Consider the following 17,504-nt stretch of genomic DNA (forward strand, 5'->3'; position numbering starts at 1 on the left):
CTGGACAGTCTGCGAAAGTTTGGACAGTTGAGAGGTATGACACATATACCTCTCTCACCTCGGTCATCTGCTGAATGGATGGACACATAAACATACACACACCTCTCTCATCTCATTCACCTACTGAACAGACACACACACACAAGCCTCTTGCATCTCACTCACCTACTGAACGGACATACACACATACCTCCCTCATCTCAGTCATCTGCTGAATGGACACACATACACTTCTCTCATCTACAGACTGGAAACACACGCACTTCTCTCATCTACAGATCAGACGCACACACATACATCTCTCTCATCTCACTCATATACTGAACAGACACATACACCTCTCTAATCTCAACTACTTCTGACTGAATGGACGGACACACGCATGCACCTGTTATTTCACTCATCTACTGAATAGACACACACAACTCTCTCATCACACTCATTTTCTGAATGGGCACGCACACAAACACACACTGCTGTCATCTCACTCACCTTCTGAATGAACACACGTACGTCAGTCATCTCCATACTGACCCACACACACAAGCATACACTTCGCATTTCACTCACCAGCTGAGCAGGTCGCACGATCTTGTTTAAAATCAAGTATGAAAGCAGTCCAGTTCCAATATTTAAATCTGTATTGTGTGTGCGTCTTTAGTATGATGTATGCAAAGACACACTCACCCACTGAGTGCATCCTTGAAGAAAAATTGCACGCATAGTGCATCCTTAAGGGAGAAATGTACATTTTTTTTTTGCCAGTTTGTATTGAAGTTTAAAAGGGGAGAGCACGCGGCCATGTGCCAAGGCCTAAATCCACCACTACAGTGGGAGGAAATTCCTTCTTTCCACGTAGTAAGCCCATATCCACCAGACCAGAGTCTTTTATTTCTATCTGCCCTTCATCATGTGCTCTCCAAGGGTGTGATAGAACCATTTCCTCCTTCTCAGATGGGGAGAAGTTTTTATTCAATATTATGTTTAGTAAAGAAAGAAAATGCCTGGAGACTAGTTCTGGATATTTATTTCCTAAACCTGTTTGTGAAAGTACCCAAATTCAAAATGATGTCACTTCATAACCTATTACCTGTTCTTCCTCATTCAAGTTTTCTGGTAACACTATATTAAAAAAATGCATATCACATTCATATTCCTCTAGGCTTCAGGTGTTTCTTAAGATTTTGTATGTCTGGACCACATTGTCAGTTCTTTGCTTTACTCTGTAGACTATTTGCGGCGCCAAGAGTGTTCACAAAGTGTCTGTCTCCAGTTATAGCAAATTGCAAGCTACAGGGTAACCACATTTTTCCATATTTAGACAACTTGCTTATCTTTGCAGAGTCTTTTTCCATCTGTCTTGAATCTCTTACCTGGGTTAGAGATCTCTTACACAAGCTGGGATTCCAAAAAAACATTCAAGTCCTTTTTGACTCCTTACAGAGACTTGTGTTTCTGAGGTGTCAGCTCGGCACCTCAGTTCAAAGAGCTTTTCTTCCACAAGAAAAAAAAAAAATAGATCCTTATGTACATTTGTTTCTAAGGTTTTCCACTTAAACTTTAGTCACTGCAAGGGAATACGTCAAAGTTTTGCATCTCTTGGCATATATGATTCTTAGGATACCCCTTGGTAAGACTCCACACGAGAAAGATACAGTGTCATCTGAAGTCTGTTTGGTCAAAGCACCAACATCCGTTGTATTTTTAAATCCCAGAGCTGAGTTTGTCAGAAGAGAAATCACTTGGAGACAGCAAATATTCTTAAATCAGGGTCTCCACACCTTCCTCCCTGTTCCAAAGCAGTCACCACAGACTCCTTGGACTTTGCTTGGGGAACAGTTTCAGGAGGGATAAAAGTGCAAGGTGTGTGAGACCAAGGACAGACTCAAGCACATAAATGTAAAAGAGATGCTTGCTGTGATTAAGACATTTAACTCCCTGAATCATCCTTGGTCCTTGGGACCTTACAGATACTACCATAGTCATGCGGTGCATCAACAAGGAACCCTTTACAGACTAGCCATGTTAACACATAATATAGTTTCACATCACAGTCTCACTCTACAGGTATCCTACACGCCATCAGAGTAGAATTGTGTGGCAGACAAGCTGAGCAGGACAAGGGCAGATCCTCATGAATGGAGTCTAGATCAAGAGGTCTTCTAAGATTTGATCCATATGTGCAGAGTTCTTCATGTAGACCTGTTTGTCTCCTCTTTGAAAAAACAGCTGGCAAGATTCTGGTAAAGGACTCAGTGCAAGTAGCCTGGAAGACAGATACTTTTTCTTTTACTTGGACAAGAATGTTCTTGTATGCTTTTCCACCCTTTCTAATAAAATCCAGGTTTTTCTGAAGATTTAGAAGGAATCACCCAAGATAATTGCTGTGACTCCCTTCTGGGCCAGGCAGTTGTGGTTCTCCCTTCTTTTGGAAATGGCCAGGGACAATTACCACAAGCTTTCTCACAGACTGGATCTACCCAAACAAGAAAACGGGTGCTTGATACACCCTGACCCCAATCAACCTAAGTTGACTGTTTGGATGATAGGGTATTAACTTCCTTTAGACACCTGTTTACTGAGGATGTGTGGCATAGTCTAATAGAGGCAAGAAAGCCTGCTATTGTAAAATCATATATTAGTAAGTGGAAAAGGTTTTCTAGTTGGTGCCAAGAAGATAACCAGCACCCATTGAGGACATGTTGTTGCCTGGTTGTACAATATTTGTGTGAATTACTGTCTTATGGCCTTTCTTACTTCTCCATCAGGGTTCATTTACTGGCCATTACAAGAAAACACAAATTCCACGAAAAGAAACACCACTCAAAGGACAGAATGTTGTTGAGTCTTTCGGCTTTTCCCGGTTAGGCGTCGCCACAGCGGAACTCCGGTCTGCTAATGATTGGCAGAAGATTTTGACATGCCGAGTTGCCAGCCCTGATGCACAACCTTCAACGAAGGTACGCCCATTCACGCATGTCTCCACACAGAAGACGCTCTAGCTAAGAATCGAACAGGACGTCTTACTGTGAGGCGACAACGCTACCACAGCACCACCACCGCACTCAAAGGACAGAATTAATTCTTTAATTAACACAGTTCTGGTACCTCAGCCTTTCACCTTCTAATGGAACATTTTACAAACACAATTCTGTCCCTATAAATAGCCCCAGTTCCATTATTTAATTAACTAATTAACTATTTCATTGACAAATACTAATAGACTTTTGAGCTATTGCACTTTTCCATGTAAACAGAATAATATTAAACATTAAGTTAACAATGATTATGACAATTTTAAGTACATTTTTAAACTTTTTTAAATGCATTGTCAATATATAATTAAATACATTGTTAAATGCATTTCAGACGCACTTAATACATTATCCAAGTACTTGTTAAATGCATTTTTCATGTATATTATAAAGTGCCTTTTTTCATATACATTTTAAAGTGCATTTTTCATCTACATCTTAAAGTGCATTTTTAATTACATACTTGCTTCCTTATTTCAAATGGTCAGATTATTCTCTAAATTCATTCCATTGGGATACAAAGTATGAAAATTAATAATCAACCTGCTCTCTAGTCTATTTAATTCCTTCTTAAAATTTCCCCTGTTACCAATGGGTTGTGCAAGAACACTGAAAAACAAACTACTATCTGAACCCTTAATGTTTAGACAAAAAGTGCGTGGCTACTGGACTTTCTAACTTGCGCCTTCTTACATCACCTAAGTGTTCCAAAATTCAAACCTTGGTCTTCCTAGTTGTTTGGCCAATGTACCAGCATGTTGGGCGACATCCACAACCTATCACATAAATCATCCTGCAGCTGTTACAATTAAAAAATTCATTGGCCCTGTAAAGTTTCCCATTAATTCTGCACCCATGTAAGTTCTTGGAATTTATGTTTTCTTGTGAAGGTTATTGGTCGTTGGATGTGTATTTCATTTACTGGCCATTTCAGCATGTCTACCCATGGTTTCTCCTCTTTCAATGCATTTTCATATCAAAATGCTTTTGAAAGGGATTTTGCATAACAGGCCTCCAATGAAACTTGTAGCCCCTGATTGGGATCTTCTGTTAGAGAAGCTAATACTTGCTCCATTTGAACTAGCTAACCTGGCTGATTTGAGGTTCTTAACATGGAAAACGGTTTTACTGATTGGTCTGACCTTTGTAAGAAGGGTATCTGAGCTGCAAGCTCTTATGGTGAATCACCCCAGTCTCATTCTCCACAGAGACAGGGTTTCTTTTTATGCCTAAAGTGGTATCTACATTTACTTTAAGCCAAGCTATCCACCCTCTTACTTTCCTGAATCTAAAAATGAGGGAGAAATGATACTCCATAGCTTGGTTGTCCACAAATAACTTGGGTTGTATTTTGACAAAAATAAATCTTTCAGGTCTTTGAATCAGCTTGTTTCTTGTGAATGTAAGAATGAGGGACAACCTGTGTTAAAACACTATTTCCAAATGATTGTCCAAGTATATTACCCTTTGTTATACTCACCACAACAGGCATTGTCAAGTGCACTTGGCGACCCCAACTGAATAAATTGTGCACCATTATATTTAATATGCAAGTACTAAGGCTGCCAGAGATGCAAACTTCTGCAAATGCATTTACCTCTGTCAGTATCAAATTCTCATTTATTTTCACTAAACTTATTTCCAGTTCCCCTTTAAGTATTAATCAAGAGTTTACTTTTACAATTGCCTCAGAGCACATTATTTAGTCATTTCCTGATTAACTGTCTGCAACTATAGACTCACCATCCCCAGCTGCTATGTTTTGATGGAAATATACAAAAAGCAGCTCTTTTTAAATACTGGAAGGCTAACATTTGTCAGTGGTTTCTTAGAAAAAATATCTGTTGTCTGCAGCATACATTATGAACATTAATCTAACTTCCACCTGTATGAAAACAGGAAATGATTATATTTTGGTACACATATAACATGATCAATACATTTCTGAAATTTTCACCTAGCAGCCCAGGTTTACAACATTGTATTGCTTATGTCTAGCATTGTATTGCTTATATCTAGCCTTTATCTTGTTATAGTATAAACCCCGGATACATTACAGTCAAGAAAAAGTAATGTCTTACTTTAATATCATTAGCATAAACAGTCACTGATGAGTCCCCATCTCACATTTAAAATACCTCTGCTTACTTTACAGAACTACATTGCAATATAATATGCAGTTTGCATCAAGGCATTTATTATGCATATTTTAAGAACAAAAATTTTTGTTTTTTATTACTTGCAGTTATATGTTTAGAAACTTTGTTATCCTTGTAATTATTTTTTCATCTAAACTGCTGGAATACTTCCCCTGAACCAAAGCTAAAACCTAAACTGCTTTTTGCTGAACAGCTGCAAGGCTTCTCCTTTTCTAGCTGATTTTCTCTTATTTTCTTCAGATTTCATTTTTTTCTGCCGTCTTGGCAATGTAATAAAAAACCTGTAATTTAATTTTACCTAAGTGGATGGCTGAGGGTGCTTTGTACTCTTTCCATTGTCCATGAAGTGAAAATACTTTTAGATAACCTGTCCACACACCTTCAATGGGGGGAATGAGAATTGGGTCACCACGGTGATTCGTAATGCCATTCCCTTGCAAGTCCACCCTTTAGCACACTAGCTTTGAAGGTCATCACACATTAATGGGTAAATGAAATTAATGCATCCCCTAGGCTAACCCTTTGCAACATCACAGCCTTTCCTGTTAGGGACTGTGGCATTGTTTGTAACTGGCTCAAAACACCCCCCGCCACATCATCTTTGTCATTTCCTTTAAGTCCCTGAACCACCAGAAAAACGCAGGTCACCTCACGTGTGTTCAGGCCTTTATCCCTCTTCATCACTAGCACTGGCTATGGTTTCTTTTCTTAATAAAATATTTGTTTGCTGCTCAGACTTTCCAGTGTAGCTGGCCTTAATTACTGATTTCTGGCAGCTGTGACAGTTTTGCTGCATAATGCCTTAGTGTAACGGTCACTACATAGTTATGGTTCTAGACTTTGTGATTAGCTATTTCTTTAATATATCTTTAATTACTCATGCAAGGAAAGAGACGATAACTGTAACAAATCCAATTAATTGTAATTGCATAATTATTTTTTCTGTGTAGTGGTCTTCCCATGTTCTTTGAGCATCACATGGTATTTCCCAAGGTTTGTCTTCAGAGGAAATAGAGCTTGTGTTGCTTGAAACCCTGACACTGAATCACTTTTCTGTTTATGAGGTGTCATAACCTATTTCTTGTTTTGTGACTACGAACATGCCCTCAACCTCTTTGAGCAAGCAATTTGGACAAAGCCATAAATAATGGGGGGACAAAGGCCCAAAAATCTCGAGAATTTTAAATATTGCTTTTACAAACGTAGAAAGTTCATAGAATAACTGGTTTTGCATTAACATGAATTTTCTGAAAGTTAGGAAGTCTGAAACTCAAATGTCTGTCATTATTTTCTGATGTCATTCCTCCATGGCTTGCCAAAGATTTCCAGAAAACCACAATTTTATGAAAAACAGACCGAAAATATAAGGCAAAAATCTGGCCATTCTGCAAAAATCTGGACAGCTGATAGGTATGAGTCTATGAAAGAAAAATGTGATCACACCTGTTCTTTCTAGAGTGTTAAAATTATAGTGTGTGCGTGTGTGTGTGTGTGTGTGTGTGTGTGTGTGTGTGTGTGTGTGTGTGTGTGTGTGTGTGTGAGTGTTGGGGGGGGGGCTTAAAAATTAAAAAAAAAAAATGCTTCCTGCATGTCAGGATGAAAAGCTTTAGCCAAGCTTTATTAAAGGAGTATTATGGCCTGGTTAATGTATTTCCAAATATTAAAAAGGCAACCATTGCTATCCTGGAATATCCACAAACTCAATGTTTTGAGCTAAACTGAAACTGTGACCGAAACAGTAAAGCATACCAAGACCAGTGTGTCCCCTTCACAGCTACATATTTTCCCAGTAATTTCCAAATTGGTTATACTTAGAAACATAACAGAGCACCTGCCATTTGGAATTTGTTGAACTGGAAGGTCTACTTGTGAAAGGTATACTTTGTGCTTGTGATTCTATATTGAGCCTTAGGGTCATAGTAGGACTGGCTAATGGTACAGGAAAGAATTTTGGGATTTAGTTTGAAACTATCTTCAGTCTCGTTCTGGCTACAGAAGACCCCAAAAACTGGTACAGTTGCACTTATTAATATTAATAAAATGTTTTCAAGATCAGAAAATCTCCTTTAAAAAGTCCCCATGATAACATCTTAGTACAGCACTGTATTTAATTTATGATCAGTAAATGTTTTGTTTCCAAAAAGTATTTATGAATTTTGCACATTATGGTACCACTGTTGTATAGCAATGAATTTCTTTTAGATTTTTTCCCAGTTTTAATCTTTTAGGTTTTATCAAATTAATTGTTTATTTTTCTAAAGGATTTGTGGCTCCCATATTTCAATGTGACAACGGACATCACAGCTTCAGCAATGCGAGTTCACAAGGATGGTAAGAAATAATCCGTAATTACCTTGGGATAACCCTGCAGTTTGTATCCTATCCATTTATCCCTGATACCTGCAGCTGTGCCTTACAAATCTGACCACAAGTGAATTAAAATTTGTTCCACTGAGAAATGAATCATTTATCAGAAACTGCCTGTGTTTAAAGCAATCTAGAACATCTTGTAACTTTGTGTTATATCAGCTACACTTACACTGGAAAGTAAAAGCCAGCTGCAGGAATTGCCTTAACACCTTTTCATCATAAAGTTAAGGATTATTTCTGGTACAGCCTGTGGCAGTAATTGTGGGTGATAAAAAAAATGTGCTGCAAAGTTATAAAATGCCTGGTGCTTGTTAATAAAATGCTTTCTTGGCATACACAGGAACTGATTGCATATCTGGTGTTTCTTAGCACTTTGAGTTCTTTCTGATACTATAATAACTGTATTTTCAATCTAGTGCCCTGACATTTTATTGTAGAAAGAGTCGTCTCTGAGATAAATCAGTTTTATCCAGCAGGTCCTTGAATATGTTTTTAGTGGGGAAACCTTGTACCTGACAGAGTCATTTTAGCAATCCAATGTAGGCCAGCCCCTTACAAGCTTCTAAAACAGTGTGATTAGAGAAGAACTATAAAGAAAACAAGGAAGCCCAGGCTGCAGTCTTTTCAGCTGTATAATCCCTCAGTAGACTAGAGAACAATGTTGTAGATTAAAATAATATTTTTTCATAAATGTGCAAAAAAGACAAGTATGTACCTGCACACAGTGTGAATAAAGCAGGTCCTTCATTTTAATCTAGTTCCTGTTAGTAGAGGATTCCCAAACAAGTGTGATTTGAAATAGGCATATCTAGTCTGGCTGTACTATCCTGGAGCCAAATCACAACTCTAAAATCTTGTAAAGATTTCTGTCACTTCAGGTATTTCACCCTTATCAAGAGAGCGTTTTGAAGGCAATATTGAAGTGGGAATTTGAAATATTAACATTTTAATTCCTGTTCCTTTTCTTTGATTAAATTTCATCCTACCCAACAATGCTACTTCAAGGAGAAGACTTCAAGAAAACATAATTTTCTATCACTGGAACATAGAGATTCCTATCAATTATATATGTACTGGTGGTCTCCATTGCAGGGCTCCAAAAGGAAGCCATTGAGATGTCCTTTGCTTTCTTCTTCGGACCTACAACAAGCATGAGCCCTAGTTCACTTCCTATTTTTTACTGGAGGAATCTGTTGGCCTATACACAGTTTTTTGCAGGTGGAAGCCAACCTAAAATAGACTGACTTTTCACTATTGGATCTTTGCTAGGCATTCTGTGGTTAAGCACTGGCAGACTTCAGTGTGCCATCTTTAAAGTTTGCTAAACTGGCACATTAGCCAGTCCCATTAAGTATTCCCTTGGAAGAATGTCATCTACCAAGCTCTCATTGAAGCTGTAATCAAAATCATTGATCTGCATTTAGTGAAGGGGAGGCAGCATTTTATGGGTTAGAGAAAGACCTAGTCCAAATCAACAGTGAGTTGTCTGAAACATATAAGTGGATTAGCAACCATAAAGGGGATGCATGAAACTGTCTCATTGTATAACCAGTTTTTTTCATAGTCAAGAAATGAAAAAAAGAGAAATTATCTTCTCAGATTCATTTAACATCATTCTAAGTTTCTGCCATCTTCCAAAATGAGTTATTCAAGCTACGTTACAAAAGTAGAACAAACATAAGAACCACAAACTAGGACTCGGCACAACTGGAAAAATCCACACTTTATTCACAATGTTGAGCGCTTTCCTCCTTCTTACAAAGACTTCCTCAGAACAAAGAATAGTTACCCCACCCAGCATATTTATAAGAACACAATTAGGATATTTAATAGTCAATTAAGTATTCACACAAGATTTAAAAACACACACATATATAATATAATGGAAATGCATTGCCTGTTAAAAAAATGGAATGTATCTCAATAAATATATAATATCTAGTTAATGAATAAAACCAATGTTTAACCTAAAATGTTTTTCAATTTTAAAACGCATGAAATAGCTGTCATTTCATTAATTCCTGGATATTCGGTTGCATTCAGTTGCAACTGCCTCTTAAACTCACAAATATCCAAGTGAATATCTAAAGTTCTTCCTTGTAAATCTTTCACTATCTGTTGAATGACTAAAAACTTAAACTTGTGATCTTTATGATCATGTATAGGTCTAAGCAGGTCCTTCATTTTAATCTAGTTCCTGTCAACTAATCTATAACCTATGAACCTATAATAAGAGCATTTGTGGGTTTATCATGCTTAATATCCAACAAATGTTCAGCCATTCTGTTAAGTTGTCTACTAGTTTTCCCAATATAAAAAGTTGGACACTGGATACACTTGGCCAAATAAACCACTTTAGAACTGCAACAATTAAAATGCCCAAGAATCGATATGCCCCTATTGTTCAATCTAAATACCTCAGGAGTTTCCAATATAAAAGAGCAGTAATTACACATATTACACCTAAAATTCCCTTTCTTTCTATTGGTGTATCTATCTGTCATGTATTCAGCAGTTTACAGAATGTTTTTGAAGGATGTGTCCCCAACATCTTGATTATATCTGCCATGACTTCATCTAATCCTGCTGTTTTCCCTGACTTAATTCTCCTTATTTCTGAACTTTTAAGGTGTGCTTTTCTTCCTCTTCCAATGTGAGCTGCTTATGGAGCAGTACTGCTTCTGTGCAGTTTTCTTCATTCAGAAGCTGCTGGAAGTTGTCCTTCCACTTTGTCTTTGAGGTTGTGCACTGGTGAGCAGGTTGTTTCTGGCATCCCTTACGAATGGTGTCTGATGACACTCTTTATCTTTCTACTTTGGTCTTTCCAACCTAACAGAATTTCTTGAGTCACTTTCCAGAAGATGATACCTCGTTTTTGACTACTGTGACTGCTCTCTTGGCCTGTTCATTAACTAGCAAGTATTCATTTTAGCTTGTCTGTCTTTTCTCTCTCACTTTTTTACAGGTATTATTTTTTTTTAAATAACATCCCGGGCTTCTGCATTCCACCATCACGTTTCCTTATGTACTTTATTTCCATACCTGGCTTATCCACATATCAGTTTTGTAGTCTTCGCACATGCTGTTTTTAAGATGCTGACATTCTTCAACTCCCATCTATTACCTCTTCTTCCTGAGGAGCTAGAGCCCTGACTATTTTCTTGAACCCTTTTCCTTTCTCTCAAGCCAGCTTAACTAGTCTCTGTTGGCTGTAAAACATTCTCTGATCACTGCTTTTAGCTGATTATAGCTACCAGTGATTTATGCTGTGAACTGGCAGTTTCAGTGGGCATGTTTTGTTAACTGCTTTGGTAGATGATTAAAAATATGTATTTTAGTAAGGATGACTAGGTATGTCTCAGTACTCTTACTTTGTTGCCTTATTAATTACGTCCGTACCAGATACGCACATTGCCACTGTCTGTTAACATGTACCTGTATGCATACTCACAAGATTTCATTCACACTACATCAACATGTACTTCATAAAGCAGTGGGTGTGTAGTAATTCCTAAGAATTGTCTATTTAGTATGTGGTTAATTAGAGAGTGATAATTTTGTTTGGCCAGCAGTACCTCTGCATGCTTTTTACTTGATTTTGATAAGAAATGTGACTGGTTTAACAAGGGTCAGATTAACAAAGTACTATCAAACAGGGTTGGTGTAATGTATAGTAGCTAACATATATTAAAAAACATAAGTCGGTTAAAGATTTTAAGACGCCAAAGAATTTGCAAGCAGCCACAGAAGTAAATTTAAATACTGTCGTGAAGCAAAACCAAGAGACTGAAGGGAGTATTCTTGTCGTAAACACAATACAGATGTGACTTTAACTTCCGATTTAGGCTTTTATCATTTCTGATTAAGGCTTTTATTTGACTGGCTTCAAGAAAAAAATCTCATATCATTTTTTGATAAGTAACAGTTTTATATCATCATCAACCCCCCCCCCCCTTTTCCCATTTTTCTACATGGGGTCAGGGTATCATGTTAACTGTTGCCATCTCTCTCAGTTCAGTGCCACACTCCTGTCTTCTTCAGCACTCATGCCTGACCGTCACAGATCTTCTTTCACACAATTCATCTACCTTTTTGCTGGATGTCCTCACTTCCTTCTTCCTGTATGTCCCAAATCTTCCTCAACAGATTGTTTTCTGCTTTTCTGTATATGTGTCCAAACCACCATAATCTGTTCTCTTTGATCTTTTCTGCAATTGGAGCTACTTTGGCTTCTGCTCTTATGTCCTCATTTCCATCACTGCCTTTTGAAGCCTCTCTGTCACAGCAATTCCTACACCATTTCTAGCCTGTCCCCCTCCTGAATAACAGAGTCTGGATCCTAAGCCAAGTGGCTTTGCTGCACTGCCCTTCCATCTCATCTCATGGATACATAAGATGTCCAGCCTCCTCGATATCGTCATGTCATCCACTTCCAAGCTGCATCCTGTCAGCTGTCAGTGAACCTAAATTAATTGTAGCAATTCTCAGTTCATGTTTGGCAGGTTGGTTGGTTTTACGTCCAGCTTTCGCTCTGCAGAACTATCCCAGGTAACCCAGGCTGGGCAACTAGGCACCAGCTGGACAGTAGCTTATTGACCCAGGGCTGCTGGGCTTTATGGGGGGCACACACTGGCCAATAGGGGCAGATGTACCCTTCCCACTGTTAGCAAGGGTCCCTGGCATAGGTCAGAGTAGGCCAGGTCCTCAGCCCACTTGTCACCAGTAACTAGCATGCTCATTTTGGCGACATTAGTCAACATGACAGAATCACCTAGAGACATATTATACACAGTCGAGTGGCTAGCCCTGCCATGACACACAGTCTGTGATCCGTATTCTACTATTTTGAGGAAACTGCACACCACAGTAGAGATGCCCATAGCAGTTGGTCTGTACAACTCTTCTCCTATAGGGCACCATGTAGAGTTTGTGCTGCTGCCCACAGCTCCATTCATTGGTGAGTTTGAGATGGAAGCACTCAGCATGTTTTTCGGATGTGGGAGAAACCCCATGGAGACGCAGGGAGAACGTGCAAACTCCAAACAGGCATTGTTCGGAGGTCAGGGTCAAACCTTGTGCATGGGAGGTGAACACCTTAACCATTATACCAACTGGTCTCTCACCAGTTTTACAATTCCCCAATATTTTTTGAACACAAACATGTTAGAATTTGTTGGGTTAACATAGTCCCTTGGTGACGGAATTGAGTGACGTAGCTTCTATAAAAAAAAAAAAATAAAAAAATATATATATATATATATATATATATATATATATATATATCCCATTTCAAGAGAGTCTTGGCTTTTGTCAGGCTTTTAAAACTGTTCATGATCTAGCAAGACTATTAAAAATGTAAGAAATTGCATTAAATAATAAACTTTGTGATTACCTTCTTAAACACATTACAGTAAAACAAGAGAGAGAAAGAAGTGATTTCAGTCAATGTCATTCAGCAGTGCAAAACACATCACTAAAATTTTTGCCAAATCTTACAGTATGCCTAGCACTTCTTATAATCTTTGTGATCATATGCTGTTGTTGTGTCTTTCGGCTTTTCCCGGTTAGGGGTCGCCACAGTGGAACTCCAGTCCGCTAATGATTGGCAGTAGATTTTTACGTGCCGAGTTGCTGGCCCTGATGCACAACCTTCGACGAAAGTACGCCCATTCACACGTCTCCACACAGAAGACGCTCTAGCTGAGAATCGAACAGAACAATGTCTTACTGTGAGGCGACAACGCTACCGCAGCACCACCCTTTGTGATCATATATCATAGTTGAAGAGCTTATAGCCATAAACTCGTCAACAACTGGGGATTATAAAAGGTGTCCTCTTGGCTAGTAACATCAAAAGTAAAAACTTCCAGAAAGAGGCATCTGGCTAGTAATCTTAGATCTAGCTTTCAGAATACAGTATCTTGGAAGACTGTGATTTCCATCATAAATAAAGTTATTTCCAGCTTGGTCAGTTTCTGAAGTAAAAACATTCATATTAAAGTAGAATATGCCACATTAATCCAGTTTTTCTTAAGTTTTTTGACATTCTGAACAGTTAATTTTAATAATTAGTCTGTGATTATACTTCATTATAAGACAGACTACATTTTGTTTTGTTTGTACATGCTTGCCTTGTATGCAGAGGAGCTGACTGGGATAAAGATGGTATATATTGAGGAGTTTATGAGTGGTTGTACAGGAGCTGCTTCCTGTTAAGTTACAACATTTTAGTGTGCTGTAGTGCATTAAGGACCGAAGAGTTCTGCATAATGGTGGTCCTAAGCTGTGCTTGGGTGTCCCATTGAGCACATCTGTATGTTAGTGCATATATTAATGTGTTCCTTTTCAGGTGATGTGGAACAAATGGACTGAGTCACCTTAGCATTTAGGCACTTTCTGCAATAAATCCAGTTTTACTTTAATGGAGCCTTTCGTCTTTGTGTGTGTGGGTGTGTGTGCGCTCTCACATGTAGTGGGGTGGACTGCTGACAAAACCTTCACTAGACAATGAAGAAGTTAGAAAAAAGTTATACAAAATATAAATCTGCTTTTAACTCCCGAGTCGAAGGCAACTGCATTCTTATTACAAACAGTATTTCTGGTAACAAGTTATATGTAATGGTTACATTTCATGCTGTAAAGCCATTTTGGCATACCTGCCAATCTTCTTTGGCATTTTTGGTTACGAAGTGCAATTCTTTGTACCAGAATACAGGTATTTAAACTCTGCACCTTATACTCCCCTACTCTGACTATATTCATCCTTTCTTCAATTTGACCAGGCAGTCCTGAACATCTCCATAGACCTACAGTCCATCAGTGCCTCTAACTGTGGGTTTACGGTATCCCTCTATCTCTCTACATCAGCCTTGAATCACTCCTCATATGTCAGCCATGGTTCTCCCCACATACACACTTCCTTGCTGTTGAATATGCCTGCTTCTCCTCTTATTTTTATTTTGTTACTATTTAGAGTGGACCACAAGAGCTCTGTTCAGATAGAACATGTTTATTGAATATTATATGTAATATGCAGTGAAAGATTAAAACTGAAGAAGTCCCCTAGGAAGATAAAGTGTAAGAGGAGGCACTTAGACTCTCCTCAGGAGTTGGTCACTGATGATACAGATTTTGAAGAGGGGACGGGTCTCCGAGATCACCATATGATGACATCTCCTTTGGAAAAATCCTGGAAATCCTAAGGCAGAGGGGTAGTCAGTCTACTGATAACTCTTCCCAAGAGGAATCGGTATTCCTGGAAGCCTTTGGGTCTGGCCTCTCTACCCCCTGGGTGACTCTGCCCACCAATGAGCTCCTTGATTTGACCTCTAGGTGGGCATGGAAGGAATCTGACTCTGCTGAGCTGAAACCCAAGAAACGAGACAGGATCCTGGCACCACCGAAAGGAAGAGAATTTTGGAGCAAGGGAGTACCAGTAGATGCCATAGTCATAGCAGTGGCCACTAAGAAAGAACTTGCAAAAAGAGTTCATCTGTCCACCCTCTAACAGGGAATCCAGGACGCTCGACAGATTTGGGAAGCATGTATAAGCTTCATCGACCTTTGCAGTCAGGTCACCGAATTATTTGGCACACTTCACTAGATTGCAGAAGGATTTGATTTAAGAACTCTCCAAATTCCTCTCTGGGACCAGTACTTCTGATGCACAGAGTTCTGTTGCCTCACAGTTGGCTGTCCTGCAATCATTCATGAACTCGTCCATGACGCTCATTTCACATGTAGCTGAAAGTACCTCAAGGGCTGCAGGTTCAGGCATTTCCATTAGGAGTCATGTCTGAATGTGGTTGTGTGATTTTGCAGAGCCCTTTAAGTCCTCCTTCGTCAATGCACCCTTTGACGGAAGTTTTGTTTGGCCCTGAGGTAAAGGACACACATTCCAGGTGTGAGCAAGATGGTAAGACCCTGTCTGCAGTGATTGTACATTTTTCAACCCCTCAAAGATCCTTCTCTAAGAATCAGTGAGGAGGTTGAAAAATGTGGTTCAGAAAGTCCCAGGGTCCTTTCCAAGATCCACATAGAGAGAGTTCCCCCAGGAGCAGAAGATGCTGCCTGAGCGACAGAGAACACATGCAGAACCAGGGGTCTAGAAATTTCTTTCTGACAGACCCTATCAGTACTTCTGAATGGAGGCCCAATTGCCCACCTCTGGAGGTAGTCAGGGTTTGTCTATCCATTCACCAGAGAGCCTGGCTAAACATTACAAAAGATACATGCAGAGGATTATTTCCAGAGCTTATATAATTCCCTTTTCCCTATTCCCTCCTTCAACATTAAACAAAATTTCCATTGTTCCACTCAGTCAGAGGAAAGCAGCAGCTTTAGAAGTAAAAAATCCAATAGAAAAAAAAGAGAGTCATCCAAGAGGTTCCTTCAGACCAGATAAAATCTGGAACTTACTCTCGATTCTTTTTAGTGCCAAAGAAATCAGGGGACTGGAGCCCAGTTTTGGATCTCAGCAATCTGAACAAATCTGTTCAATATACAAAGATTCAGGTGGTCATGGTTCAGTCCATTCTGCCTTTCTGACTGGATGTGCTCAGTAGATCTTCAGGGCGCATACTGTCGCATAAAAATGAACAGATGATCCAGGAAATACCTACGCTTCCAGCTGGGAGCCAGTCATTATCAATTCAGAGCACTACCCTTTGGCCTCAATATAGCCCCCAGGGTGTTCACCAAATGTATGGCAGTAGAAGCAGCTCACCTGAGACTGCAGGGATTCTGGATGTTTCTGTACTTGGACGACTGGCTCATAACCAGTCCGACCAGGAATCTTTTGATGAAAGCTCGAGACTATGTACTCCAGATTTGCTCTCATCTAGGAATTACCATAAACCACAACAAATCTCAGTTAGAACCATATCAGACATTGGAGTTCATGGGGACCTTGACACCCTCCCTTCCCTTACTGAGGGTACAAAACTATTCAATTTCAAGTCAAAAAGATAATTCAGAATTCTTCTGTTTTGGATCGATTGATTCTATAGGCTTTGGCTTCAGTGTCTGCACTTCTGGCTGGGAGGCAGTCATTACCAGTTTACACCACTGCCCTTTGTCCTCACCACAGCCCCCAGGGTATTCAAATACATGACAGTGGTAGCAGCTCACCTAAAACTGCTGGGATTCACAGTGATTCTGTACCTAGATGACTGGCTGCTAACTGTTTCTCCAGGCATCTACTTCTACAAGCAAGGGACTATTTCTTCCAGTTGTGTCTTTAGCTAGGCATCATGGTCAATTACAACAAATCACACCTCACACCTACAACACAGTCTGGAGTTCATAGGTGCTCATCTAGACACGTTCACTCAAATAGCATGTCTTCCTCCAACATGAATTCAGATAATCAGATCCCAGATCACGAAAGTGATTTTGCATCCTTGTCTTCCATCACAACTAATATTACAAGCCTTTGGATCCATGGCAGCAGCTATCACCGTAGTCCATTTTGCCAGGTTTCACATGTGGATTCTAAAATGGACTCTATCAGTACAGTAGTCTGTTGTTCAGCCACCTTTATTCTCCCCAGTCAAGATCACAGAATCTTGCAAAAAATGTCTTCCTTGGTGGCTTTACTCAGACAAAGTTTTCCAAGCCTGTCAATTTGTTTTGCCACTGCCCACAACCATGGTGACCACAGATGCCTTCCAACTGGGGTGGGGGGGACTACTTGGGAAGGATAGTCCAAGTTACGTGGACCCCAGAAGAGACCAAGATGCATATCAGTATTCTGGAACTGAGAGTAGTCGCCCAAGAGTAGCAGGCCTTTCAGGATGCTCTCCCTTCCAGCACAATTGCTATTCAGATGGACAATGTGTCTATAGTCTGGTACATCAACAAACAGGGAGGAACCAGATCTTACCTGCTATGTCAAGAAGCAATGAGAATGTGGCAGTGAGTGATCTCTTCCAGCCGCTTC

At 39.5% G+C, this 17,504-nt stretch overlaps 1 protein-coding gene across 1 annotated transcript in view; it reads left to right on the forward strand.

The window, feature by feature from the left end:
* PNPLA6 (patatin like phospholipase domain containing 6) overlaps positions 1-17,504 on the forward strand; it is a 1,368,928-nt gene that overhangs the window by 1,185,539 nt on the left and 165,885 nt on the right. The window contains exon 29 of the mRNA XM_044083495.1: positions 7,456-7,525. Within this exon, the coding sequence (XP_043939430.1) occupies positions 7,456-7,525 (70 nt within the window). The remainder of the gene's footprint in view (positions 1-7,455; positions 7,526-17,504) is intronic.

The sequence above is a fragment of the Protopterus annectens genome, chromosome 9.part0, assembly GCF_019279795.1.
Source record: "Protopterus annectens isolate FY-2018-M chromosome 9.part0, PAN1.0, whole genome shotgun sequence".
NCBI lineage: Eukaryota > Metazoa > Chordata > Ceratodontiformes > Protopteridae > Protopterus > Protopterus annectens.